This window comes from Tamandua tetradactyla, chromosome 3 (genome assembly GCF_023851605.1).
Source record: "Tamandua tetradactyla isolate mTamTet1 chromosome 3, mTamTet1.pri, whole genome shotgun sequence".
In the NCBI taxonomy this organism is placed as follows: domain Eukaryota; kingdom Metazoa; phylum Chordata; class Mammalia; order Pilosa; family Myrmecophagidae; genus Tamandua; species Tamandua tetradactyla.
The window spans coordinates 213,190,096-213,215,290 of record NC_135329.1 but is presented as its reverse complement, the minus strand read 5'-3'; the positions used below and the strand labels follow the sequence as shown (position 1 = coordinate 213,215,290).

General features: G+C 57.5%; 1 protein-coding gene and 1 long non-coding RNA gene across 5 annotated transcripts in view; one reads left to right on the top strand and one right to left on the bottom strand.

The window, feature by feature from the left end:
* The window catches only part of LOC143676651 (uncharacterized), a 30,795-nt gene extending 14,643 nt beyond the window's left edge, over positions 1 to 16,152 (bottom strand). Inside the window, exon 1 of the long non-coding RNA XR_013172236.1 lies at positions 15,982 to 16,152. This is a non-coding gene — a long non-coding RNA (uncharacterized LOC143676651). The remainder of the gene's footprint in view (positions 1 to 15,981) is intronic.
* On the top strand, positions 12,078 to 14,842 carry GBX2 (gastrulation brain homeobox 2). Of its 4 annotated transcripts, XM_077152078.1 has the most exons (3): positions 12,078 to 12,604; positions 13,016 to 13,022; positions 13,604 to 13,853. In XM_077152078.1, the coding sequence occupies exons 1-3, from the start codon at positions 12,078 to 12,080 to the stop codon at positions 13,742 to 13,744; spliced, it is 675 nt and encodes a 224-aa protein (XP_077008193.1). In that variant the 3' UTR covers positions 13,745 to 13,853. The 4 variants fall into 4 exon arrangements, 2 of the variants coding, with proteins under 2 accessions (XP_077008193.1, XP_077008192.1); XM_077152077.1 differs by lacking the exon at positions 13,016 to 13,022 and having other exon boundaries at positions 12,078 to 12,600; positions 13,636 to 14,842; XR_013172234.1 differs by lacking the exons at positions 12,078 to 12,604; positions 13,016 to 13,022 and adding an exon at positions 12,709 to 12,931 and having other exon boundaries at positions 13,636 to 13,745.
* Positions 16,153 to 25,195: the final 9,043 nt, after the last annotated feature.

Genomic DNA, 25,195 nt, shown 5'->3' with positions numbered 1-25,195 from the left:
CAGTCCTAACACTCTCTGCTTAATCACTCCAATACAAGGAGTAGATTTCTTTGTAATGCAATTTGTAAGCAATAAACATGATTGAGAATGCAGTATTCGCTGTCGACTATGTTTAATGCGGGGTTTTAATTCGGTGTGTAATTATTCATTCTGTGGGCATTTTCCCTGCTCTGAACAAAGTTGGTAAGTTTGGAGAACATTGGGGAAATGGGACTTTCGGTTATCTTTTATGCAAGCCAGAGTTGGATGCAGATGTTCTGGAAAGAGAACATTTTTTTTTTATCTGCTAAAGACAGGAGGTCACATTAACTCATAACACAGACACATAAAAATGTGATTATGGGTTCTAAACAGGACGCAGTAGGCTCCTAGTTAACACAATGAGATTTCTAGGAAGTGATGCATAAATTCTTCAAAAATGACACATTTCTCACGTTTCATTCCAATTAAATTACTGAGGCAGCTAACAGTGATGAGCACAAAGTATGGGGGTAAAATGAGGGTTTTCCTCTGCTAACTGTATCACTGTGAAAGCATATTTTTATGAGAAGCAGTTAATATTAAGCTATTATTTTTCAACTGTGCTGGAAGGGATGTTTTGAGCCTTTTCTTGTCAAGCTCTTCCTAGAAGAGCCTGTTCCTTTGTTTCTTGGGTTTGCTAATAGGAAGAGGGAACTGCTCGGCTGGGCACCCCGCCCCCCACCCCCTGTTCCCTGGCTTTGGAGAGAAAGGGAGAACCAGGAAGTAGTCCCTGGGGTCAGTGCCCAAGGTCCGGGCCCAACCGCTGAGGGGGCGGTGGGACCCAAGGATGCCCGGCGCTGGACTCCGTCCCCCCCCTCTCCGGTTGCACCAGGTGGTGGGTGGGAGAAGTGGCGCTAGCACCCACCCGTGATCCGCGAACGCGCGGGGCCGCCCCACCCACCCACCCCTCCGCCGCGCCCGGGGTCCTTCGCCGCCCACTGCCCCGCCCAGCCGCCAAGGGGGGCGCTCTCGGGGTGGGGTGGGGGGCGCGAAGCGACGGGTTCTCATCAGGGCAGCAGGGGGCCCCGCGGGCATAGAGGGGCACGTGGGGGGGTGGCCCTTATCCTATCCAAGGCTCCCCTCTCAGGGGGATGGGGGGGTCAAGACTGCTCCCCGCGAAGGGGGCCGGGGAGCGCGGGGCCGCTCTGGGAGGGAAGCGGGAGGGGGCGTTGGAAGACAAAAGAATCTGAAGCTTTAAATTCAAAAGGATGCTTTTGAAAGCCTCATCCTGGGGTTTGAAAGGCGCACGGAGGACGGCGGCAGAGCAATCCCAATCAGAAATGCGATTTGAAGTCCTAATGAACTTGATTGCGTGAACATTTATAATCCCCCATGGCCCTAAATGAAATCAGATATAATCAGAAGATACAGGGAAGGAGTGTTTACAGCCGATGCCGCGCGGCTGCGGGACCCGGAGATGCGGCTCCGGTATTGATGTCGAAAATGATGGATAACGCGGGAATGGCAAATATACTATTTGTCTAATGGCTCGGCAATTAAATTCCCCTGTAAATGACCCATGCCTCATTTCATCCTAATCTATGGAATTTTGATTGAATTCGTCAGCTCTAATTGAAAAATACTGCACTTTAATGTCTGCATTGCAGTTTCAGGACGAGAGTGGTTTTAATGAGACAGTGCCCCCCTGACCCGGGAATATTTGAGACTTTTATTCGGAATTTAAAGCCAGAAGATTGCCCAACTGAGCCTTGTGATTTCCTCTCCTATGTCCACGTCCGTCTCTCTCCAGACGCGATTTAATACATGCAGTTGAAGATAAATGCGCCCCTGACCCTCGCGCGCGCCAGGTATCCGAGAAGCACTCCCTCCCTGGTAAGTGCAGGGTGGGAGCTCCCCGGGGGCGCTAGGGCGGGAGACTGGGGGGCGCTTAGGGGAAGGGGCCCGCCCCTCCCCGGGGCCCAGGTGCCCCCGCCCGCCCTGCCTCCTGGACCCTGGGCCCTTTCGGGACCCCTGGTTCTGCCTTCTCAGGGGCAAGACGCTCCCCACCCCCACGAGGAGGTCCTACTGCCCGCGACCCGCACACCCCAAGAAGGGGCCCGCGCACCCCGAATAGGGCCAGACCCCACGCGCTTTATATGCAAATGGCGAGGCGAAGCCATCCCTGAGAAATTAGCTACTTGCTGAAGCATATTTACTAGATTGAAATGAGTTAAAGAGAAACATTTTAAGTCGTGCAAACGAGATAATTGGGCCGCACTAAAACTGGGGATGTTTGCTCCTTTCGGGGGGCGGGGGAAGCCGGGAGTGAGGAGGTAAAAGCGCGCGTGGACACGAGGCCCAGCCGTACAGCCACCCGGAGTCCCGAAGTACAAGAGATCGGGCCCCTCGGTGGGGATCCCCCTTCCGCCCTAGCCGAGCGCCGCGGGGCTCAGATGCTCCGGGGCGGATTCCGAACGCTGCCCGCAGTGGGCGTCCTCGAGCCAGGGTCCTGCGGACGAGGGCAGAGTCCCGGAAAGGGAGGGGGAGGAGTGGGGTCAGCCTTGGGTCCTTTGCCCCCAGCTCAAGTCCCGCCCCCCATCACCACCCTTCGCAAGGTTCAAAACCCCGGGAGAGGTGGGGGTAGGGCTGGGGGCGGGGCAGGAGATCAAATTGCACACGCCGCCTATCCCCTTCCCAGAAGAGGAATGCATTTGAGGTGTGTTTGCTTGCTCAACAAGGGTTTACAGATCTTTATTCACAATAAAACGGCAAAAAAGCTGTTCTCTAGGCAGGCAGCGCCTGGCGCCCTTCCGCCGCTCGACTTGGTGGTTAGTCCTCGCTGCAGAGGACGCTCCCGGGTCCCCGGGCCCCGCGCCCTGGCCCCTGCCCGTGGGAGGGGGCAACGCCGCGCTGCGCCCGCGGGAGGCGCGGGTGTTAGAGACCACACTGCGCCGCGCTCTATTGGTGGCCTGTGGTTTGCTTTTAAATATTCAGAGCCTTGTGATCAGGGCTGCGCTCCAGCGGCGGCTCTGCCGCAGGGCGCAGACTTTCGCCGCTTCCCCGCCCCGCGCGCACCCAGCCCTCCGCGGCGCCCCCGGGGCTCGCAGTTTGGGCACCGCCACCTGAGCGCTCCGCCGAGCGACACCCCGCGCTCTAGCTGGGTCCCCGCGGCAGCCCGTGACGGGAGAGCCTCCTCCTCCCCGCCCTCGGGGCGAGGTCAGGCCGCTGCAGGGAGCGAGCCGGGGTTCCCGCCCGTTTCGCAGATGGGACAGCAGAGGTGGGGGCGAGGTCAGCTGCGCGCCCAGGGTCTTCAGGGCCAGCTCTCAGCGGGCCCTGCTCGGGTGGGCCAGCGAGCAGGAGACCCTGCCAGGGGCCTCAAAGAGGGCGAGGTGGGCTTTCCGTGATCATGCTCAAAACCTGATTTCCTTACGCCTTGAGGAATCGTGGAGGTCTCATTTTCTTTCACCCACTTGTGCCAAAGGCTTCTCCTGTGGCCTAAAGCGTTCATAATGGAAAGAGATGGGGCTCTTCTCATCCGCCGGCAATTATGATCCTGCAGCAAACGGACCCCCTCTTCTCCCTGGAGCCGAGGAGCCCAGGTCTCCGGAGAGCAGATGCCGTTACTTCCATGGTCGGTAGGGGGCGCTCCGCACACCCGCGGTGTTTTTCAGGCTGTCACTACTTCAGGGACTGCGAAGCCTTAAATACAAATGCTTCCTGCCATTCCCTCATTAATGTGTTAGAATCCATAATGCTTATTTGAGTATGTTTACAGGTATAAAATAACCTTGTTAGAGTAATAAAAATGTGTAAGGTAACATTTGCCTTGCACAATAAATTATTCAGTTCATACATTTTAAAGTATGAATTTTCAATCAACTTACAATATACTGAATGAACTAGATCTGAAGTATTTTTGTTAGAATGAAAAAGTCCCCCATCTCTTGAGGACCTTTTTTTCCTCCAGTTTAAGCAGGTCTGCAGGAAACTTAAGAACAAGACAAAAATGTATAATAACAAAGAAATAAAGTAGGACACCATAGTAACAAAGAGACTCCAAAATACTCATGTTGTTTTGAAAGGGGGGGGCAGGGTGGGATAAGGGGAGGAATTGTCCCTAAACTCAGTAAATAAATCAAATTTGGTCACGTGGTGTCCAGCCACCCTCATTTTTTGAGCCATCATGATCAATTCCTGTCCTTCTGAAGCTCCGTGTTCATTGTTGTCACCGACAGTTTGTCCCGGTAGAGCGAAGCTGGATTGTTGCTGGCTTTGATTCGTCTCCCAAGTGAGACCAGTTTTGCTCCTCCGCCTAGGAGAAGGAGAGCCGGGAGAGAGACGGCCTGGGAGCAGCACTCCGCAGAGCTTTCCCCGCTGCCTGCCACTGGCCCTGGCCCTGCCTTTACGACCACCCTGCTGTGTCCCTCTCAGAACAGGCGGCAGACTCCTGCCTGCAGCCAGAGCAGCCCCAGCCCCAAACCTCCCTTCTCTGCTGGCGTCACAGGCAGTCTCCCCGGGAGGGAGCAGAGCATCTTGCACTTGCCACAGCGTGAAGGTGCTGTGGGAAGATGACACCTGATCCACGCGAAGAACTTCCCCTTGCAGGGGTAATTTCAAGCCATTGCGTAGAAAAATACTGGCTAGCAAGGTGTGCACACACCTTTACTTTCATCCAGCGGTCTTCATTCCCAGAAAAGAGACCACTGTCCTTCGATACACACACACACAACCACACATGCACACACAGCCGCACAAAACCTCTCTCCCACATACGAGGATCACATGCCACATGCAAAATGCTTTCCTACAAAACTCTGAAGTGTCCCCCAGGGTAGCACAAGGGACAGCATTCTGAAGTCCTCGGGACTTTTCCCACTGCCTCTCCAACAACTGGTCCCTCTTGATTTCCGCATTTACCCATTAGACCTCCATACACTCTAGCAGGGTGGTCACTTGGGATATTAGGACATGTTCTCTAACCTTGTTCCTGGCTCCTTTTTCCATATGGTTTGAGAACTTCGGACCACACCCAGAAGGGAGATGTGATTGTTTGCGACAAAGTCATGCAACTTGTTTTCTCTATTTTTTTTTTTCAGATAATAAGCAATTGGAGGACATGCAAACGTTCGTCAGTTTCAAAGGCCAATTACGTCTGCTATTACCACCAAAAAGGGGTTGTATAAATTGGGAACCTAAGGAGCAGGGACAATTACAGATCTAAAAACAAAGATGCTCTCCTTCCTACACCCCATTTCGACCTTCTCAGGCAATGGCAGGGAATGGTGAGGGCAGCAGACGTGCGTGGTTAACAGTGGAACTGAATTGCCTCAACTAGTAAATACAGGTGCCCACTTACGTTTTATTTCTCAGGCCTGAAGGAAACCATCTCTCCCTTTGTGAGTTCATGACCTCTGCTCCACCCCCGGGTCAGAGGGCAAGGTAGGTGAGGGTTCCTACTAGGATGAAGCAGAAAGGGGCAGTTGAGCCCTGTGGCCAACCCCTACTGACTGCTCTCTTTTTCCTTCTCAGCGGCTCTTGAATCCAGTGGCTTTTGTACCTTTCAAACAAGAGCCCAGGACGTACCCTAGGAACTTCCTCAGCACTGAGAAGGGGCCCACCTCTAGTAGTTTCTGAGTCAGCACTCTTTCCCCTGGTTTTGGAGCTTGGGTGCTCTGTATTAAGTCAAGTGTTCACTGGTTTAGAGGGGGCTGGCATCTTTTGTTGTCTTCATTTTCTTGTTGATTAATGGAATAGTCCCCAACCTCCTTCAATACACACTCTCCTCCTTTCTGTCCGTGTAAAAGTCTGGAACTTAAAGTGACAGCCCTCATGAGCTTCTTCTGATGGTCAAAGTTGTCCTTTGGTTCACTTGCAGGCATGCACAACCCTTGAGATTGCCAGATGAGCTGATTTGTGAGGGGTCTTTTTACTGTGACCTTCCCCTGGAATTCCTTGGACCTTCCTCATCAGGATGGCAGAGGCCAGTCCAACAGTCTCTGCATGTTTAGCCACCATTTCGCTCCTCTATTTACACCCAAACATCCCTTCTGGCTCACATTTTCTTTTCTGAGGTGGCAGTAACCAGAGGAAATGTGAGCTCTGCTTTGCAGGTATTTCTCCAGGAATGAGAAACGGACTTCCCACAAATAGCAGTAGAGGCTTTTCATGCGGTTCCTGCAGAAGTCGAAGTCGGAGCAGTACGCGAGAGTGGCTGACTCTGGATTCAAACAACTTCTTGCTCCTTCCAGTGGTTTCTAAAGCGTAAAATTGACGCACTTGAGGCAAATCGTGAGCTCTTTAAAAGACCCAGGCATCCCTGCAGGGGGTCAGGGCCATTGGGGATGGGAAGATAAGGCCCTAGTTTGGGGTTCGCTGGAGGCTGCTCCAGGCTGGGGCAGCGGGTAGAGACGCGCCCGAGTCTTGACCGGCCTGTCCCCGGGCACGCGATCTCTTGCCGAGAGTTGGAAATTCGCTGTGCGCACAGCTGAGCTCCCTCTTTTGTCGCTGATCCGTCGCTTCCTCCTTCAGCGTTCACTGAGAGCAGGCCGTGTCCCGCCATCACCACGTGCCCGCCGCCGGCCAGTATGAGGCGGACGGGGCGCGGAAACGGCAGTGGCCCTGGCGCCCCAAGAGCGCAGCACGGGCGGCAGCCCCCAAGGCTCCTGGCTCTGGCCAGCGCGCAGCCCTCCCCCCTCGGTGCCCTCTCCTCGCCTCCCAGGCCTCCGTTTACACGGCCCCGGGATTAGCATCTCTGTGAAGTCCCGCAAACAATGCCCGCTGTGCGGGGAGATGAAAGCCAGGCGCCGGGTGGCAGGGCGCGTTTGAAGTCCTGGAAAGGTGGGGCCGCGGGATGCGAGAGGGGAGACCAAGCCAGGTGAGAAGCGCCCCGCAGGCTGCGCCTCCCTCCGCACCGCCCCGAGACCCGGGGTTCGCGGCCAGACAAGGCCTACCAGGCGGCGGGCCCAAGCCAGACCCGGGTGGGAGGGAGTGAACGCCCCTCCCGCGGCACTCTCCTCGCCCGCGCCCCCAGCCGGCCTCAGCCCGGAGCTCCCTCATCCCCGGGCCGGAACGCTCCGGGTGGGCGCGCGCACGGTTCAGTCCTCACTTAGGATCCCCTTGTCCTGCCTGGGGGCTCCGCGGAGACGCGCTCTGAGCACGGGCGCGGGGTTTCGAGAGCGAAGGCGCCGGGCGACCCATCACCCGGAGGTCACGAACTCCCCACCCCAACCGTGAGCGTTCTTAGGAAAAGGAACCAGGACCCGCGCCCCTGACCCCCGACTCCTGGGTCCCCTGGAGGAAGCCAAGACCCGCAAGAGGTGCGGGGAAGTCCAGGTTTGAAGCTCTCACAGCTCGCGCGGGGCTGTGTCTTCTGCGCGTCCGGGGTCTTGGGTTTCCCCGGCCGCGCAGGATGCTCCCACGGGTCCCCGAGGCCAGGCTCTCCTCCCCGCTGCGGTGCCGAGGGCAGGGCGGATGTGAAGGGTCACGTAACTGTTTCCAACTTTCAGGAGCTAATGAAAAAAAATAAAGAAGAAGAAAAAACCCTACAAGCTCCTCCCCTTCACGTTTCTGGTTTGCGCTTGTTTTGTTTCTGTTACTTTAAGGGTAGGGGACAAAAAGCAAAACTTTTTCTACCTAAGAATCCCACGCGCGGACAGAGTCCCGCAAAGTGTTTTCAGAACCCCCCCGTCCCGGTTTCTGCGTAGTCAAGGAGCAGAATAATGAAACTAGAGACTTTTATTTTATAAACCACTTGATCTTCGCTTGGGAAACTCTATTAATTGAATGGGTTTGCCTTTTTCGCCAGTCCCCTTTATCATTATTTATGGGCTTTAAATTGTTTAAAGTTCCCTTGACGTTCAATTTACAAGTTTGGGGACTTTTTTTGTTCTGCCTTTTGTCCTGGAGAAAGACATCGTGTTGGAAGTGCTTTGAAAAGCCAAACATGAGAGGTTGGCAATGAAAGGGAAGCAGGCGAGATCCCTTTTAATTCCGTCCTGTTGGTGAATGGCTCTTTTACATAATTGCAGGAGCTATTTCAAAGCCAGCCAAGGGCTGACTTCACTTAGAACCACATGGAGTCTATTTTGGGCTTTCAGATTTAAAAAAAAAAAAAAAAAGAAAGAAAGAAAGAAAGAAAGAAAAAGAAAGAAAAAAAAGGCTGAATAAAATAGTTTAAAAAGATGAGGCTTCAATGCTTTCTGCAACTTGCAAATTGGTGTGTCTGATGGGGAATTTTACACAAGCACCCCATTGTAAGTGCGTCCTGGGCTTGGGAGGGACTGTTCTGGGTTAGCTGCGTGTGAATCCCAATTGCCCTTCCATAAATAAAACCCATCCCCAGCTATTTCCCAACTATTGCCAGGAGCAAGAGCTGCGGCAAGGCCACTCAAATTCCCTATAAATAAAAACAACTCTGTTGCCGGAGAAACCGCCCAGTCGCCTAGGACTGAGCGCCTCGCCCGCGAGGCTCGCACATTTCTCGGCGTCCACAGAGACCCGGGGCGGCCACGTCGTCCTCTGTCCACGACCACCCGCGACCTCCACCCCGCGGCGGCCTCGAAGCAGCGCGGTTCGCGGAGCTTCCTCCTCCGGGCTCCGCCGCCCAGCTCAGGTTTGCCTATGAATATTCATTTCCTTGTGCAGTCTACGTTTTGCCCTAAGCCTGCATACACCTGCACGCAAACGCTGACTGGGTCAGTCCCGAAGCGTGGAGACAACTTAATTGTCCTCACTTTTACTGACGGCTGTGGTTTTAACTGGTGCTTCATTCGATCCTGAGGCCAGCTTGCACCGGCCGAGGAAGGTACCTCCCGGAACCCCGGGCTGCGCCAACTTCATTTCGGCAGGAGGTGCTCTGGGAAACAAGCTCGCAAAGTTAGCTGGAGCCCGGGTTCTCCGCTCTCGCTTCAGAAATGCGTCCTTCTTTCTTCCTAGTTAGGGGTGGGAGACAGGACCATAAAGCAGAGTTGCAAAAATTGTCCTGCGCAGCCTGGGCCGACCTGATCCAAGGGAGAGCACTACAGTTTAAGGAAGTTTCGAGCTAAGCAGGTAGGAATCGGAGAAGGAGAGAGAACCTGTCGCTTGCTGCCCATAAATCTCTCTGAGGAGTCGAGGAAACACTCTCGGCGCTTTTATTGTCCGCGGCCCCCACGCTCCGAACGCTTTGCAGGTAGCTGGGGTAGTCCACCAACCCTGTCAATCCCGCCAAAACACAACGATCCTTTCAAGCTGCCAACGGTCGTTTTCTAAGCAGTTAAGCATTAGATGGGAAAATATTACTGCGTTGCATTGAAGAAGAGGCACACTAGTAAATAAAATTCATATTGATGAGAATTCTCTGAACTCACTAATAAAAGAAGATTAGTAGTATAACCCCTGTAGTCAATACTTTCCACGGCAATTTATGGATGCAAATAATATGCCATCAAATTATTTCAAGTGTAGCTATAATTCAACAGACCTAAATCTTCTGGCTGAGCTTTAAATGTAGAATTATCACCAAAATAATCAAAGGAATCCCTGTCTCCCGGAAGGTAATCAGGCTACAGAAGTCCTGAGAATAATATTTTTGTAGCGAAATAGTCCGGGGAATGGCAAACCTGCGTAGGTAAAATGAGCGAGACCTTACGCAGGCAGGCAACTGGCAAGCGGCAAGGCACCCGGCTGGAGCAACGACAATCATTTTTTCTTGGTATTCAAACAAACAAACAAAAAACACAACAAGGTTATGGTACTGGAGTCTGTGTCACTGTAACTAACTCATAATGAGAAGGAGTATTTATTGTGCTCATAAAGAAATCAGCCTTTGGCCCTGGGCTCCTATTTCTTTTTTCTTTTCCCTCTTTTGTGGGAGTGGAGAAAGAGGGATAGAAGAGCTTGGGGAGCCCCCAGAGACCTCCTTCCTTGTGGATCCCAGCGGGAATTCATTTTCCCTCACACCGCCTGAGCCACCTCGGGGGCTGGCGGTGAAGTGAAGGAGGCAATCCAGGCAGCGCCCTAATGAATTCCTTTCAAACCTCCTGCTGCCGGAGCCATCTATTACAGCGGCCTGGAGTGGGGCAACGCGCCCGAGACGTCTTTGTCCGGGGAGAGGGGGGAGGGGGCACCAGGCGAGGAGGAGGAGGGCGGCGCGCGGCCCGGCCGGCGAGTTTTCCCAGCGCCCCGGGGAGCCGAGGACGCTGCCTCCCCTTTCTGCTCCAGGGAATGCTGGGTGGGTCCCCGGCCAGACTCTTGGCTGAGGGGGGTGGTCTGGGATGAAGACTGGACCTCGGGGTTAGAGCGAGAGAAAGAGGAAGAGCGAGAAAGAAGAGCTTCAAAGAACCGAGTCGATACATTCATAAAGATCGATTTATCTTTATCTCCCAATTAAATGTGGTTGTAAGTGATACACAACACACGTCCAACACGGGCCCACTCCCCAACCACTAGCTCCTCGGCGTGAGCTGAGATTTAATGACCATGTAACAATGCCCTTCCCTCCTCCTTCCTGGCCCGGTGCTGTCGCTGTGGCCGGCGGACGCCTGCGCCCGAGAAGTTGGATCCGAGGCCCTGGAGGCGCGTGGACGCCCCGCGCGCGCTGGCGCGCTTCGCACGATCTACCCTCGCCGCGAAATAATTCCAATTTTGAAAGGAAAGCAAGAGTTGAAAGTTTTTGTTTTCAACAGTGGGAGGTGGGGAGAACATATCTAGTCCCCCCTCAGATTCCCTTATTCCCCAAAGCTGGGATCGTTACCATTGTCGAGACAGGGGAACCATCTTGAGGGAATCGGCCCATCCCGCGGTCGGCAGAAGGAATCTTTCGCGCACCTCGGGTGCTCGTGCTGGAAACCCGGCGGCGGCGCCGGGGTGAGCGCTCCCTCGGTTCTCAACGTGCTTAATTAGCGCCTATTTACAAAACGCAGCTTTTATTTGAGCAAACATCGTAAAGCTTTCATCAGGATAATCTCACGTTATACAATCTGGAGGCACAGCAACTCCCCCCACCCTTCCTCCCCGAGGATGGAGCAGATAAAGGACTCGCTTTATTATCATAATTATGGTGGCTGTTGTTTTGGTGCGCGCTGGCAAAGTGTGTAAATAGGTACGGTGATTAAGGATGTCATGGAAAATGAGAGAAGGCTCACTCACGGGAGGGCCCAGCTAGGGATGGGGGAGTCAGCAGCATCCCTCCGCCGCCCGGCGCGCAACGGCGCAGCGCGCAACCTGGAGGTTCCCCGCGGTGGCAGAGACTACCAGCTCCCGGCCGGCGCCCTTGGGGCGTATCTGGAGGAGTAGGGGCCCTGCGCCCCAACTCTGGGAACGTCTCTGGACCCTTAGCTGAGCCTCCCAGCGCCCAGTGCTGGCTCGAACCGCGGGGCAGTTTTCTACATTGCAGATATAAAACAAATAAGCGCCGCGGCGACTGCGATTCCCGAAAACTGCCCTTCGGGCGGCGTTGGCGAGACTGCTGAGCACCGGGATCTGAGCCTTGGAAGTGCCAATGGCCTTTTTCAACTTTGCTCGGCGCGCAGAGGGCGCTCAGGTCCCTGTTCCCCGAGGGCGCGCTTGGCCCGCGGCGCCCGCAGCCAGCTCACGGCCAGCCCGGGTGAAGGGGCGGAGCCTTGTCTTCTCCCCGCCCCCTACTGGTGCAGCCAATCGGCGGCGGCGCCCGACCCCACGTGAGGCGAGCCCCGCCGGGCGGCAGGCAAAATGTGAATGAGAAAGAGGAGCGCGATTTAAAGGTGCTGGCGGCGCCCGCCGGAGACAAGTGCGCCCGCTCCGCGCGCTCCCCTGCGGCCCGCGGGAGGCGCCGGGCGCGAGGACGGACAGACGGAAGCACAGACCGTTGCGAGCCGGGATCGAGCCGCGGCGCGCGCGGGCTCCGGCGGGCGGGCAGCAGCTCCAGCGAGCTCTCGGGGCCCTGAGCGCTCTCTCCACTCCCGGGCTCACGGCCTCACCCCGCACACCAACCGGGCATGCAGCGGGCCCAGGACTGAGGGGAGGCGGCGACTACTCTCCGGGCCCCGCTCGGCCCTAGCCCGGTGCTCCCGGCGGTGCTCCCGGTGCCCCGCGGGCTTCCCGGCGGCGGCGCGGCGCGGGGACTTTTCGCCTGTCGCTGGCCTCTCCCGAGCGCGTCTATGAGTGCAGCGTTCCCGCCGTCGCTGATGATGATGCAGCGCCCGCTGGGGAGTAGCACCGCCTTCAGCATAGACTCGCTGATCGGCAGCCCGCCGCAGCCCAGCCCCGGCCACTTCGTCTACACCGGCTACCCCATGTTCATGCCCTACCGGCCGGTGGTGCTGCCGCCGCCGCCGCCGCCGCCGCCCGCGCTGCCCCAGGCCGCGCTGCAGCCCGCGCTGCCGCCCGCGCACCCTCACCACCAGATCCCCAGCCTGCCCACGGGCTTCTGCTCCAGCCTGGCGCAGGGCATGGCGCTCACCTCCACGCTCATGGCCACCCTGCCCGGCGGCTTCTCCGCGTCGCCCCAGCACCAGGAGGCAGCGGCCGCCCGTAAGTTCGCTCCGCAGCCGCTGCCGGGCGGCGGCAACTTCGACAAGGCGGAGGCGCTGCAGGCCGACGCGGAGGACGGCAAAAGCTTCCTGGCCAAGGAGGGCTCGCTGCTCGCTTTCTCGGCGGCGGAGGCGGTGCAGGCGTCGCTCGGTGAGTCGGCGGCGCGCGCGACCGGGACGCGGGGGCGGGCCAGCTCCGAGTTCCCGCCCGCGCCCGGGGGGCGAAGTCGCGCCCCGCCCGCCCCCCGCCCCGGCTAGCCGGGCGCAAGCTGAACCGCAGGGCCTCTGGGGGGCATTTAGAGCTGCGCAACTTGCGGAGTCCCCCGGAGCAGTTAGCGCCCCACGCCAGATGCTGACCCGAGTCGGACGTCTGGCTGCGTTTGACCCCTGCCGGCCACCGAGTCGCCCTCCCCCACCACGATCCGGAGGCCCGGGGAGGTTTCAGCCTTAAGGGGAGACGGGATGGTCTGCGCCTTTCGTGCGTGCGTGTGCCTGGGGGGTGCCCTGACGCGTTAAACCCCCTCACTGGACTTGCGACCAGCGGGGGACAACTGGCCTCCTGGGAGGCTCTGCGTGTGTGTGTGCGCGTGTGTGTCTCTGTGCGCGCGCGCTCGCGCGTGTGTTGGGGGTGACTGTTGGGAACTTCTCTTAAGGCTACAAAACTTCCTCTTTGGCCAACGTTAATTATGTCAGAAAGGATCCAGTCTGGGATCTGCACCCCCTAAGCTCCCACTATGGTGGCCGTGAAATTGAGGTTCACTAAACTGTCACTTGTGGGGGGAAAGGGTGGATCGTGCCTCCCTCCTCCAGTCCTCACTCAGCCCCCACCCCGGGACAAAGCGGACGCCCTCTTGGGCCTCACGCGTCCTGTTACTTCTGCCTTGAGTCTCAGAGGCTGCGGAGGAGGCATGGCGGCCTCTGAGTGATGGTTCTGGGCAGAGGGCCCTCGCCTGCACCCTCCTCTCCTTTTAGCTTACACACACACACACACACACACACACACACACACACACACACACACACACACGGCCTCCCTTCTCTACCCCTCAAAGGCCAGGAAATCACAACGTGTTAATGTCACAGATAGATAATCCGCTAAGGGGGGGAAGTGCCCAGGTGCCGGCGGGAAGGGAAAGGAAGGCCGATGTGCGAAGCGTAATAAAATGCCGTTTGGTTTTGCTTTCAGTCGGGGCTGTCAGAGGGCAAGGGAAAGACGAGTCAAAGGTGGAAGACGACCCGAAGGGCAAGGAGGAGAGCTTCTCGCTGGAGAGCGATCTGGACTACAGCTCGGATGACAATCTGACCGGCCAGGCGGCTCACAAGGAGGAAGACCCTGGCCACGCGCTGGAGGAGACCCCGCCGAGCGGCAGCGCCGCGGGCAGCACCACGTCCACGGGCAAGAACCGGCGGAGGCGGACTGCCTTCACCAGCGAGCAACTGCTGGAGCTGGAGAAGGAGTTCCACTGCAAAAAGTACCTGTCGCTGACCGAGCGCTCGCAGATCGCGCACGCCCTCAAACTCAGTGAGGTGCAGGTGAAAATCTGGTTCCAGAACCGCAGGGCCAAGTGGAAACGGGTGAAGGCGGGCAATGCCAATTCCAAGACAGGGGAGCCCTCCCGGAACCCCAAGATCGTCGTTCCCATCCCCGTCCACGTCAGCAGGTTCGCAATTAGAAGTCAGCATCAGCAACTAGAGCAGGCCCGGCCCTAAAGGCCAACACCTGGCACCCACCACGAGAAGCCCCCGCCGTCCAGGGAACTCATGGTGGACTCTGCTAGGTTCGAAGTGAAACTCAAAGTCACATCCCAACTGTGGACATCCCAAGCAAATTGAGAATATATTCATTACACAGGCACAAAAGACTGCTTTTGAAGGGGGAGCAGCCACATCTGAAGAAACACTAAATATTTATTATACAATCCTACTTTGTACATAGATATCTATATAGACTGGATCTCAGCTGCAGTATTTTGAAAGTTACAGGACCAATTTGCCCAGTATTATTCTCAACTCACATTCCAGAAGAAAAAAAAACCACCGCTGTACTCCACAGTGCATAGCAGCCACCTTTCCATACTTTCCCAAAGGTAAACGTGAAACACAAGAACAAACACTGGGGTTTAATCTTGTTTTTGTTTCTGTTTGGCTTTTTGCGTTGACTGAAAAGCAGACCTTGTTGGGCAGCCTGGAAATTTGCTTTGTGTTGCTTTGCTTTGGTTTTGCCTGGCTTTCTTTCCTGGGGTTGCCGTATCCTAGCTGAGCCATGTCTGAAGCATGTCTCTGTTGTGTTTAATTTATTTCAATGTAGCTTATTTTCTTATAAGTTATGACATTTAAACAATCTCAGTCTTGTGAATAATAAAAAGGAGAGAGTGACAGAGAGACAGAGAAAAAAGATCATTCCCTGGGCTTCATACATGTGTCCAGAATTTGACCATTCAGAGGGCACTGCCAGGGTGTGCCCAGGCAACTGGCCTGGGACCGATAGTGGACAGGCATCCCCTGTCCAGGCCACCTCATACTGGCTGACGAGGGGCCACACAGCATCTTACAGGGTTTTCAATTGGAGGGTGAGAACTCCAGTGAGGTTATCGACTTAAGAAAGGCTCATTTTAACTTTAGAAACCTAACATCTCCCCCTTTGCACAATCTAATCAGTGTGAGAGCGTGGCAAGTTTCGGCCAGGGGAAGGAAAGCGAAGGCGGGTACTGGTGGCTTCAAAATTCCTGGTTCTCTAAATTGACCGCAGCTGGGGAGAAACCGCGTTTCTTACAAACATGCCCGACCCGCAGGGCCGAGGCTCCGGGAGTCAGGCCCAGGCGTCCGCTTCCGAAGGCCCCAGCTCGGAGGCGGAGGTGGCTGCGCGTTCTCAGTTGTGAGACCCGCGGGCCGGGCACCTCCCTCTCCGGGCGGGGTCGGAGGGGGGCGGGACTGGATTCCCGCCCCATCCCCGGAGGGGTCGCGCGGCCAGCCCCACGAATAGAGGGGGGGGAAGAGGAGAAACGCGGGCGAATTGGGGGGCGCGTCGGCTCGGGCCCCAGAACTGGGAGGCTCCCAGCCTCCGCGGTGCTGCCAAGCAGGGCCCGGGCGGGGCGGGGCGGGCTGGGTTCCCACCCTCACCCCCAGGTACTGCGCTCCAGGCCTGGCCCGCGCTGACGTCGCCTACCCCAAGGCCGAAGCGCCCAACCAGACGCGCGCCCCGGGCCCCGGGAGGCTGCGGTGCACAGGCCGGGATTACCCGGGCGGGGAGCGGTCGCACCAGGGGCGCCCGCCCGGCCAGGAGCGCGAGAGCGGCGAAGGGAAGCCCTTGGCTCTGTCCACCTCAATCTTCCGAAAGAGGAAGGAAGCCGGTGGCCGGGTGCGATGCAGCTGCGCGCAGGCCCGCCGCGAATCTCAAACGCGATCTCAAAGAAGGGGAACGCGTCGCCGAGGGTCGACACTAACGCTGTTTGTACGGGACCTGGGGCCCGCGGCGCCCAAGGCCTGCGCTGCACCGGCCCGCTCTGGAAGAGGGCGCCGGCCACCGACTCACCTTCTCAGGCCGCGTGCGGAGGATTGCAGCGGCGGGAAGCGGCGCCGGCCTGGCGTTGGAGCACAATGACACCAACCCAGCGGCCGATCTCTGGGTGGGACGCGGAGCGCGGCAGGGGCGCCTGGCTCGTCGTCCCCCAGCGCCCGGGTCCTGCCCGTGGTCCGCGAGACCCGGCCGTTCCCCCGATCCTGCCGTTGGGCCGCCAGTGCACGCTGAGCCCAGGTGGCCGGAGGGCGCCATCTGCTCCGGGAAGGTCCCCCCCTGACCACATGCCAACTGCTGCGACATTAGAGGGCAGCCGGGAACCCCTCCCCTCTCCCACTCCCCCGCCCCCACGCATGCACCGAGGCTGGCGTGTCCCCCAGCCGAATAGGGCGCCCCCCGCGGGACTGTGGCTGGTGGCGCAGAGTCTGACCCAAGGACCCAGGAAGCCCATCCTCCCAGGCAGGGGCGCCCCACCGGCCCTCAACTTTGGGGGAGGGGCCCTGGGCACTCCCCGCAGATCCTGCAGGGCCCTGGATCTGACCCCCTCACCCACCATAACAGGTGTAAGCCCACCTGCCTTCTCCAGAAACCTCTGGCAGAGATGGAGGGGGCGCAGAGGAGCCCTGTGTCTTAGCAACACCAACCCCCCACAGCAGCCTCGGACAGGGTGGGACCCAGGAATGAGGGTCAGCTTCCCGGAGGTACACCCCGGGCCCTAAGGCCTCCGCCCCTCTCCAGCTTGCGGGGTCCTCGCCCTCTGGGCACCGGAGAAGAAGAGGGCCTCTCCAAGCCCCGCGGACGCTGTGCCCCCGCCGGCGCCCTGCCCTCTCGGGGCGCTGCCCCTCCTCGACACTGGGCCCTGAGCGCCAGGGCGTCCCGAGAGCCCGGCGCCGAGACCGAGGCCCGGAGACAGGCTGAGGAGAGGAAGATAAACATGCGGCGCTTGATGGCCGCTGTCATCACAGCCGTCATCATGGCTTTCATTTGGCTGCCTAATGAGTCACATCACAGGCAGAGAGAAAAATTGTCAATCGCCTGGGCCCTAATGAATTTTTTTGCAAATTGTAATCAAGCCAGGCCGTCTCAGCTGGCTGATTAATGAGACCCACGAGGCTCGGCCAGCACCTCAGCTTTTTATTCCATCCCTTCCTCCCTGCACTAAATTAACAGCAACTTGTCTGAGCTTCAAATTAACTCCCAATGATTAATTCTGATGGGGGGGCCTGAAGAATAGCTTGTTCTAATAGGCTCTGGCCTGAGATGCTGTTGGAAATTAATACACTTCCCCTTTGGCTGCCGGCTTTAATCCAAGGTTGGGTTTTGACATCACTATATTTGTTGTTACAATAAATTCCACTTACATCTGCAGATCAAATAATTACGCTTGGAAGCACTGGGGACCTGCGTCCCCCAGTCATGGGCTTGGGGCGCCACGGGACTGCCTGCACCCCGCATCCACCCACCGTGGCAGTAACCGAGGGGTGTTGCAGGGAAGGCCACCAACCCCGCCAGCCCCTGTCCTGCCCCCTGCTCCTTTAGAGAACCGAGGGTACTTTGAGAATCCGTAGCTAGATCTCCACGCTCCCGGGCAGCTCCCTCTTTAGATTGGTCCTGAGTCTCAAGCAGTCTCCTGCTCCCCCAGCCCGCCCACTCCCCACTCCCCACCCCCATCTCCCACCCCTCACCCCAGCACGCTGCAGAGGTGGAGGAACCCTTTGAGAGGCCTGAGCAGGGCCGCCGGCTGTACCCCCAGAACCCGGGCCGCCTGCGCTTCGGCCTTCCTCAGCTCCAGCCCGCAATGGAATTTCCCAGACTTGGTGAATGCTTGTTCCCCCAGCTTTCACCTCCTGGCTGGTTCATTTGTAGGAGTCTTTTCAGCTGAATGGGGGTCCTCAGGCCCTCTTGGCCTAGCAGGAGCATCCCAGCTCTGTGGTTCTCCCTGAGCCTGTCTTCCACCTTCGGCAGGAACACCTGCCTTTTAAGATGCCCTTTCTCTTGGGGTCAGCGCCCTCCATCTTGTTTCTGTTTGTTCTAGCTTAATTGGCTTAATCATTTCAGCTGTGGCTGGCAACGCTCGCTCAGGGCCTTGGCGCTGCTCCCTCCGGCCTCGGGCCTGTCCGGAGAGGAGCCGCTGTGCACTGTTCCCCCCACCCCCTGGCAGGGGCTCCTGGGTGCCTGGGAAGCGGGGACAGGGTGGGCGTGCTCCTGTCTGTTCTGGCCTCAGGGCCTTCCCAGCGCCCCCAGCCCAGAGTGCGGTCCGTGGCCAGGTCCTCTGCAGGCCAGTGGCTGGAGCGGCCTGAGCTGCCTGTCTGCGCCCAGCCTTGGCCGCCAGGGAAGGAGCTCTTGTGCAGGTGTCCTCATCTCTGTCCCCAGAGACCCCTGGCCTGCTCCCGGGCTGAGCAGATGGCCTGCTAGGGGTCTCCTTCCCTGCCGCAGGTCAGCCTGCAGCCTCCGTGACAGCCGCCGCCCGGGGTCCAGGACGGAGCCAGGGCCGGGCGTCTACCGGGGACCGTCCAGCGGTAAAGGTGCGGCATTCATCTTCATTTAGGGTCCTTATGGTGTAAACAGAAGAAATATGATCTCAGTAACCGAACATGAATGCAGATCACACCGTCAGAGTAATAAAGCACCTGAAACCCCGACACACAAAAGCAACACCATATGTATGAAGACAACCTGCATAAATTATAAATTACATCATAAAAATTGATTGCCTATTTGAACAGTTCAGAAGTGGGAGACCTCAGCTGACTTCCGCCCTCTGTGGCTTTGGAGAGACGTCAGGCAGCGCCTTCCCCTCGAAAGGCCACCGCGGGAGAAGCTGGGCCCCGACGCTCCTCCCCATGCGCGGCCAGGGTCAGGTGTGCTCCGGGCAGAGGAGGGGACAGGCCGGGGACTGTAGAAGCCGTATGAGGACCAGGGCTTGTTCTAGAGCGGCGCGCGGGCGTCTGGGCTGCTGCCAGCCAGGCCTGGACCCAGCCGGGTTCCCCGCAGCTCTCAGGCCCTGCGCGGTGCGGCGCCTGGGAACTGGCTCCTCGGTGGGTGGGGGGGTGAGTGCAGGCGCCTGTGCCTGAGTGTGTGTGAGCGTGTTAGGATGCATGTGGGTGTGCAATCTCCTGTCATGTCTAACATCGTCTTTGCCACGTTTCTCCACTTTTCTGGACCCTCAATAGCGACGCGGCAGACCCTACTGGTGGCGGTGGAAACACCCCTCAAGGCACTGAGCTGGGCTGAGCTGGGCCGAGCACCCACTGTGCGAGCGAGTCCGCACCCCCCCCCCCCCACGCGTAGTGCACCCGCCCCCACCGCGAGACGCTGCTGCCCCGGGCCTGAAGCTCTCCTCCCATCCCTTCCCTACCCCGGTGCGGGGTTCCCTCCGCAATGGGTCTGATCTCTGGGCACCCCTCTCCTCAATCCATGTTACCCCTATTTGGTCTCTGAGCTCCCCCACACGCTCTCACCCTCCCCGCGGGGAGTCACTGCCTCTGCGGGCACCGGGCTTTCCCCTCCTAGTCGGGCGCTGTCCCCTCCCCAGTCTGGCCTTTGAGCTCCCACCGCCGCCGGCCACTACCCCCGCCTGCCTAGCGAGGCCCCATGGGTTCAGCCCCTGGACTGACCCCGCAGGCCACCACCCCCCCCCCACCCCGCCGCGGCCAGACCCACCCACCCTCAGTCCCCATGTCCGAGAGGGCGCCCGAGCTGGGCGGCGGGGAGAGAGGCGAGGAGGGACGGGGGCGGGGGCAGGGAGGCCGGCCGCGGGGCTCCATCCACCTGGTTCTGGATAGCGCGCCGGCGGGGGCGGGGTGGGGACGCCGCCGTGCGCCCCTGAGCCCCAAATCCGGGACCCCGCCTCGAGGGCGCGTCCCGGGCTGAAGGGCGGCCCAGGGCGGAAGGTAAGAACCTGGGGCGGGGCCTGCCCTTGAAGGCCCACCGCGCCGGGCGTCCGCCCCCAAAGCCTTCATCTCTTTATTTCCCGCCCCCGGGCCCCTCGCGCCTTTGTCATGCTGGTCCGTCTCTGGTGTGGCCGCGCGTCCTCTTAAAGGGCCCGGCCCCCCGGCTCCGGCTCCGCGGCCGCCCGAATGACAATGGCTGAAATGGGATTACACCGACCCGATCCCATTAAACCTGCCCGTCAGCGGCGGCCCCCCGGGCTGGGGCTCCGGCGGGACAGATCCGAGCCCCCACCCCCGGCGCGGGCCCGACTTCCGCCGCCGCACCTGGCTGGGCGGGACCCCGCCGCGAGCTGAGGGCCGCCGGGGGTTGGAAGTGGCCGCCTGACCCGGGGAGGGGGCGCGGCCGGGCTCTGAATCACAAAGGCCGAGCCTGGCGTGGATGAAAAATGGGGGCGGGGGGGGTTCTGCGAGGGTGGGTGCGGCCGGGGCTGCGCGGCCGCCTCCAGGCACCTCTCCACCGCGCCGCGGGGACTTGGGGCCCGGGGTGCAGGACGGGCCTTCCCCGATGCCAGTGCTGGAACTGCCTGGGCCGGCCCAGGGCTCACAGCGTCGGGGAGGGGTGTGAGGCCCCCCTTCTTGCAGAGATAACCACCGAGGCCAGGGGTCAGGGCGTTTGGGCAGGGTCACTCCAAAACCTGACCGTCCCCAACGCCCCAAGCTTTGTAGGCTGAGGCCAAGACCACTGGCTCCGGTTCCAGTCCCCGGGCCTAGGGCCGGGGCAGAGCCAACGGCCAACTGGGGAGGGGTGGGAGGGGGAGGCTGGGGTGGGAGCGGCTGGTGAGGCAGGGAGGGCCTGGGAACACTTGCCAGTGGAAGGGCCATGGCGGGGAGGGGGCTGGGGTGCTTGACCCTGGTTTCACATTTTCTTCCCCTTTTTTCTCAGTTCACCATCACCTTACTGGGAATTGACTAGGTCTTGCCGGGGAGGCAGCACAGAGCAGGGTAGAGCAGGAGGAGGGGGCGCTGTCTTCCAATATGAAACCCGCCCCTGGCTAGCCCCAGCGTCACTCGCTACTCCCGGCACTGAGCCATTGCTTTTTCACCTGAGGAATGGGCGCGGGGGTCCTCCCAAAGCCCCAGGGCTTCTTTGTTTGGGGGTGGGGGGTGAGGTTAAATGATACAGTAGAGATGAAGTGCATGGGAACAAGGCGGGGGAGCAGGCTCTCAGCTGCTTGGATCTCCAGCCTTGGGCTGTTAACCTCCCTGACTCAGTTTCCCCATCAGCATCAGCTGGGCTGACTAAAAAGGCCGGTGCAGATTGAAGGCACTGTGCAGAGATGGATGGGCAGCAAGTGGGGCTCCATGTGAGGGGTCCCCCTGCCCAGGGTCTGTGTTTGCGGCGGGTATAGACCAAGTTCTCCAGTGAGAACCCTCCCACCTGCTCACCCCAGGCTATGCCCGCTTTGCCACCACGGGAAAGCACAGTCACTCGGTTCTGTCCTCTGGGGAGATGGGCGCAGGGGGAGCATCGTCTTCACCCACTTGACACATGGGTCTCGGGTCCTGTGCTGGTGCTGAGAGGGGAAGGCAGGTGGGCTAGCCCTCCCGTGCCAGGACCCCCCAGGAGGAAGTCCCTCGGCTGGTCACCCCAGAAGGCCATCACAACGCAGCGTTCTCCCCGTAGAACTAAATGGCCTCAACTCTCCACACGTTCTACCTCTCGTGGCCTCTGGCCTCGGTGCCTTAGACCCGGGAGTGGGGGGCCTGGGTGAGCCAAGCGTCAGCTCTGTCTCGCTGTCAGCCTCCTGGGCACGGCGTGGCGGGGGAGGGTGTCCCTGCGTGCGTGCGGCAGGACTGATGACATCGTGGCGCGGCAAGGCCTGTCATTGCGGCACAGTTGCTCCCCTGCGCCGACTGGCCCCGTCTCCCTCCAGAGGGGCCTTGTGGGATTATTTAAAAGCTGGCAGGAGCCGGGCACTGTGAGAACTAAGATAAGAATCTCAGCTCTGTCCTGACACCGGCCTTGGTGATGGAACCTCTGAGCTAATCACTTGGTTTTCCAGTAAGGCAGGGCACGGGGCCATCCATCCAGAATGTGGACTTCAGTGCCATCATTTGGGACATTTGTTTCGCCAAAGCCATCCTTTAAAAATGTATGAGTGTGTGACTGGGACTTCTGAACTTGAAATTATTGATCATGTAACAAATGTTTATCGATAGTTTCAAAGTGGGTTTCCATCTCCCACGACCACGGCTGGAATCCACCACCCTCCTATAATTTTCATATTTCAGCATTTTGAAAGCTGTAAATTGCCAGAAAAGCATGATAATCACACATCTTCAAATGGGAAATTATTAATTTGGGATTTATAAAGGATTTTCCTTTATGAATAATAGTTGAAACTGATTTGTCTTCCTGCCTCATTTTGCAAAGTCACATTTGTAAAGTCAGGAGATTACTGTCCTTCTCTCCAATTACTCCTCCCTCCAGATTGTGCTTCTGTAGTAGAAATGGGGCCCCCCCCAGGACGAGGTGGGGGCTGCAGGGGCGCCTTCTTCAGTCCAGCGCCACCTCCAGGCAGAACTTCACTGCTTGGGCTGTTGGCGTTGGAGCAGGACAACAGGCCATGGCACTGTCCCACAAAGGCCAGAGGTGTGTCCCTAAGGGGAGCGGAACTGGCCCCAGCTGGGGACACTTCTGCTGGTGCCATGCTAGGCTGGACAGGTGCCTGGTGCACTTGTGGCCAAAGGGGGAAGCAGGCAGTGCTGGTGTGGGGAGATCAGTGGGCCCCGAGGCTCATGGCAAGGCCACTGTCCCCAGCAGTGGGGGCAGGAAAGGCGCACAGGCAGGAACCCCCACAGCCTGGCATGGGTCCAAGCCTTTCTCAGAATGGCTGCCAGTGCTCAGTGCCCCCTGGCCACAGGTCCCTTTCCCTCTGCGGACACCTGTTCCTCTGCTCAGACGGGCCGCCCTGTTTGCCCCAGCGGTCCTGCCCCCTGGTGAGCCTCAGTCCTGCCTCGGAAGCCAGAGGAGCGACGAGACCATGTGGGACACTGCTCTGGCCCCCGCACCTGCGCTCACAGGTGGCCGTGAATTCAGAGCAGGCCCTCGGGCTGGGCACAACCAAGTCCCTGCCACCTGGATGCCTTCCTTCCCTCGGGCCCTCCTGGGGCCTGCAGGTCTTTCTGGTGGTCTGCTCTGAGGTCTTCTCTGTAAAACTGTGGGAGCATAGGCACAACAGAAGACTTCCTGTGTGGACCACTATCAGGTATGCAGCTGAGCGATACAAACTGCAGTCACGATGTTGTGTCGCTGTCATCACATCACCAGTTACAGCCATGACTGTACCTTCCCGACACCCCATGCGGACACCCGGTGCCCCCCATTCCCTCTACCCCCTGCCCCTGGCGACGCTCTGTCCCTGTGAATTTGCATATTGGGTATTTCATATGAGTGGACTCATACAAGATCCGTCCTTTTGCATCTGGTTTATTTCACTCTACATGGTGCCTTCAAGGTTCGCCCATGTTGTACCCTGGATCAGAACTTGATTCCTTTTTATGGTTGAATAATGTTCCATCATATGTATTACTGCATTTTGTTTGCCCTTTCCTCTGTGGATGGACACTTGGGTTGTTCCTACTTTTTGGCTGTTGTGACTTATGCTGCTAAGGACAATGGTGTCCAAATACCTGTTTGAGTCCCTGCTTTCAATTCTTTTAACTCTTGAGCTGGCTCAGTTGACACCGCGGCCTCCCTGGTAATTTGGACATTGGCAATGAATGAATGAATGAATGAATGAATGACATCTAAGGAAATGGAGATGTTTGCAGTTTCATCTGGAGACAGTCAAGTCCATGACAAGGCCGGAGTTCGTGATAACTGGACACATTAAGCCTGTGGTCAGCTGATATTGCAGGGCTTCCATTGCTTCTGCTGGAGAAATTAGATGAGGCTTTCAGGAGATTTTCTCATTGGCATTACTTCTTCTTGGCAGGGCTGACTTGGTTTGTGATAATGATTCAGTGAGAGGAGCCCCCTGCCCCTCAAGTGTTGTTTCAGACACCTCCTGACGCAGGCTGGGAGAATGCCCAGACAGGGGGCCCTGCTCCTCTCTCTGCTCTCCTCTCCCCCTGCAAGGGCGCTTAAACCCAGCACCACGGAGACATCAAAGGAGGCTGGAGGCCACAGTGGGGGTGGGGGGCGGCCTTGCGACTGGTGGGAGTGTGAGGATTGTAAAGATGTCAGTGCTTCCCAAATTAATGTAGTAGTTTAATATAATCCCAATCAGAGTCCCAATAGAATGATCTCTGAAACCTGACCAAATGATTCTAAAGTACCCCTGGATGAATAAACAGATAAGCATAGCTGGGGAATTTTTAAAGAGAAGTGTAAGGAGGAGGGGCCCTTACCTTAATAAGAGCAAACGCCTGACGTCCTCGGGCTAAGGGCTCTCTGCAGTGCGCAGGACGTTTGTTAATTAACGTAATCCTCAGATCAACCCTGAGATGCAGGCCTTACGTTGAATCAGATGAAATTGCCAGTATTTGACCATTTTTGGCCCTACAAAATGGCAATTTCATACTACTGTCATCCACGTGTTGCAGATGAAGGAACCAAGGCACAGAGAGGGTAAGAACTTGCCCGAGGCCCCACAGCTTGCAAATGTTCAATCTGGTGTTTAAACCCAACGAGGCTAGCTGCAGGTCAGGTATTGTAAGATTACATTACATAATCGACAGACAACCTTACTCAGAAACAGATTCTAGGATATAGGAAAATTTAATCTATGATACCAAAAGCCCTACAACTTTGTGGGAAAGGGAAAATTGTTTAATTTATGGTGTTTGGACAACTGGATAACTGGGAGGGGAGAGTGAGAACAGCTCTTCATCTCCCATTTTACCAAACATCAATTACAGATAGATTAAAGAGTTCAATGTATGAAATGAAACCTTGAAAACCTGGGAAAGAGTGTTAGCTGAATATTTATCTGTTGAGTGGGGAGGACACAAGGAAAGAAAATTATAGCTGTCTATATAAAAAAGTGAAGCTTCAATTCATTAAAAGATTCATAAAACAAAAATATAAGAAATAACTGGGGGAAAATACTCAACACGTACATGACAATTATGGTGGGTTAATATGGTTTTTCATTAAAAGCTAGAATAACAGGAAAGGAAGCTAGTAAAGGGCATGGATGGACAGTTCAGGAAAGGTAAATAGCAAACTCATTGATGCCACAAATATTTATGGATACTTATTACTTCCCCAACGCTGTTATGGCTTGTGGATGGAGCTTGCGTTCTATTGGGTAAGACTGACAGTAGAAAAA

Excerpts from the sequence above, each read along its gene's own strand:
- GBX2 (XM_077152077.1), top strand. The coding sequence starts at position 12,078 with ATGAGTGCAGCGTTCCCGCCGTCGCTGATGATGATGCAGCGCCCGCTG. Across the intron at positions 12,601-13,635 it reads GGCGGTGCAGGCGTCGCTCG|TCGGGGCTGTCAGAGGGCAA; the intron begins GTGAGTCGGCGG and ends TTTTGCTTTCAG.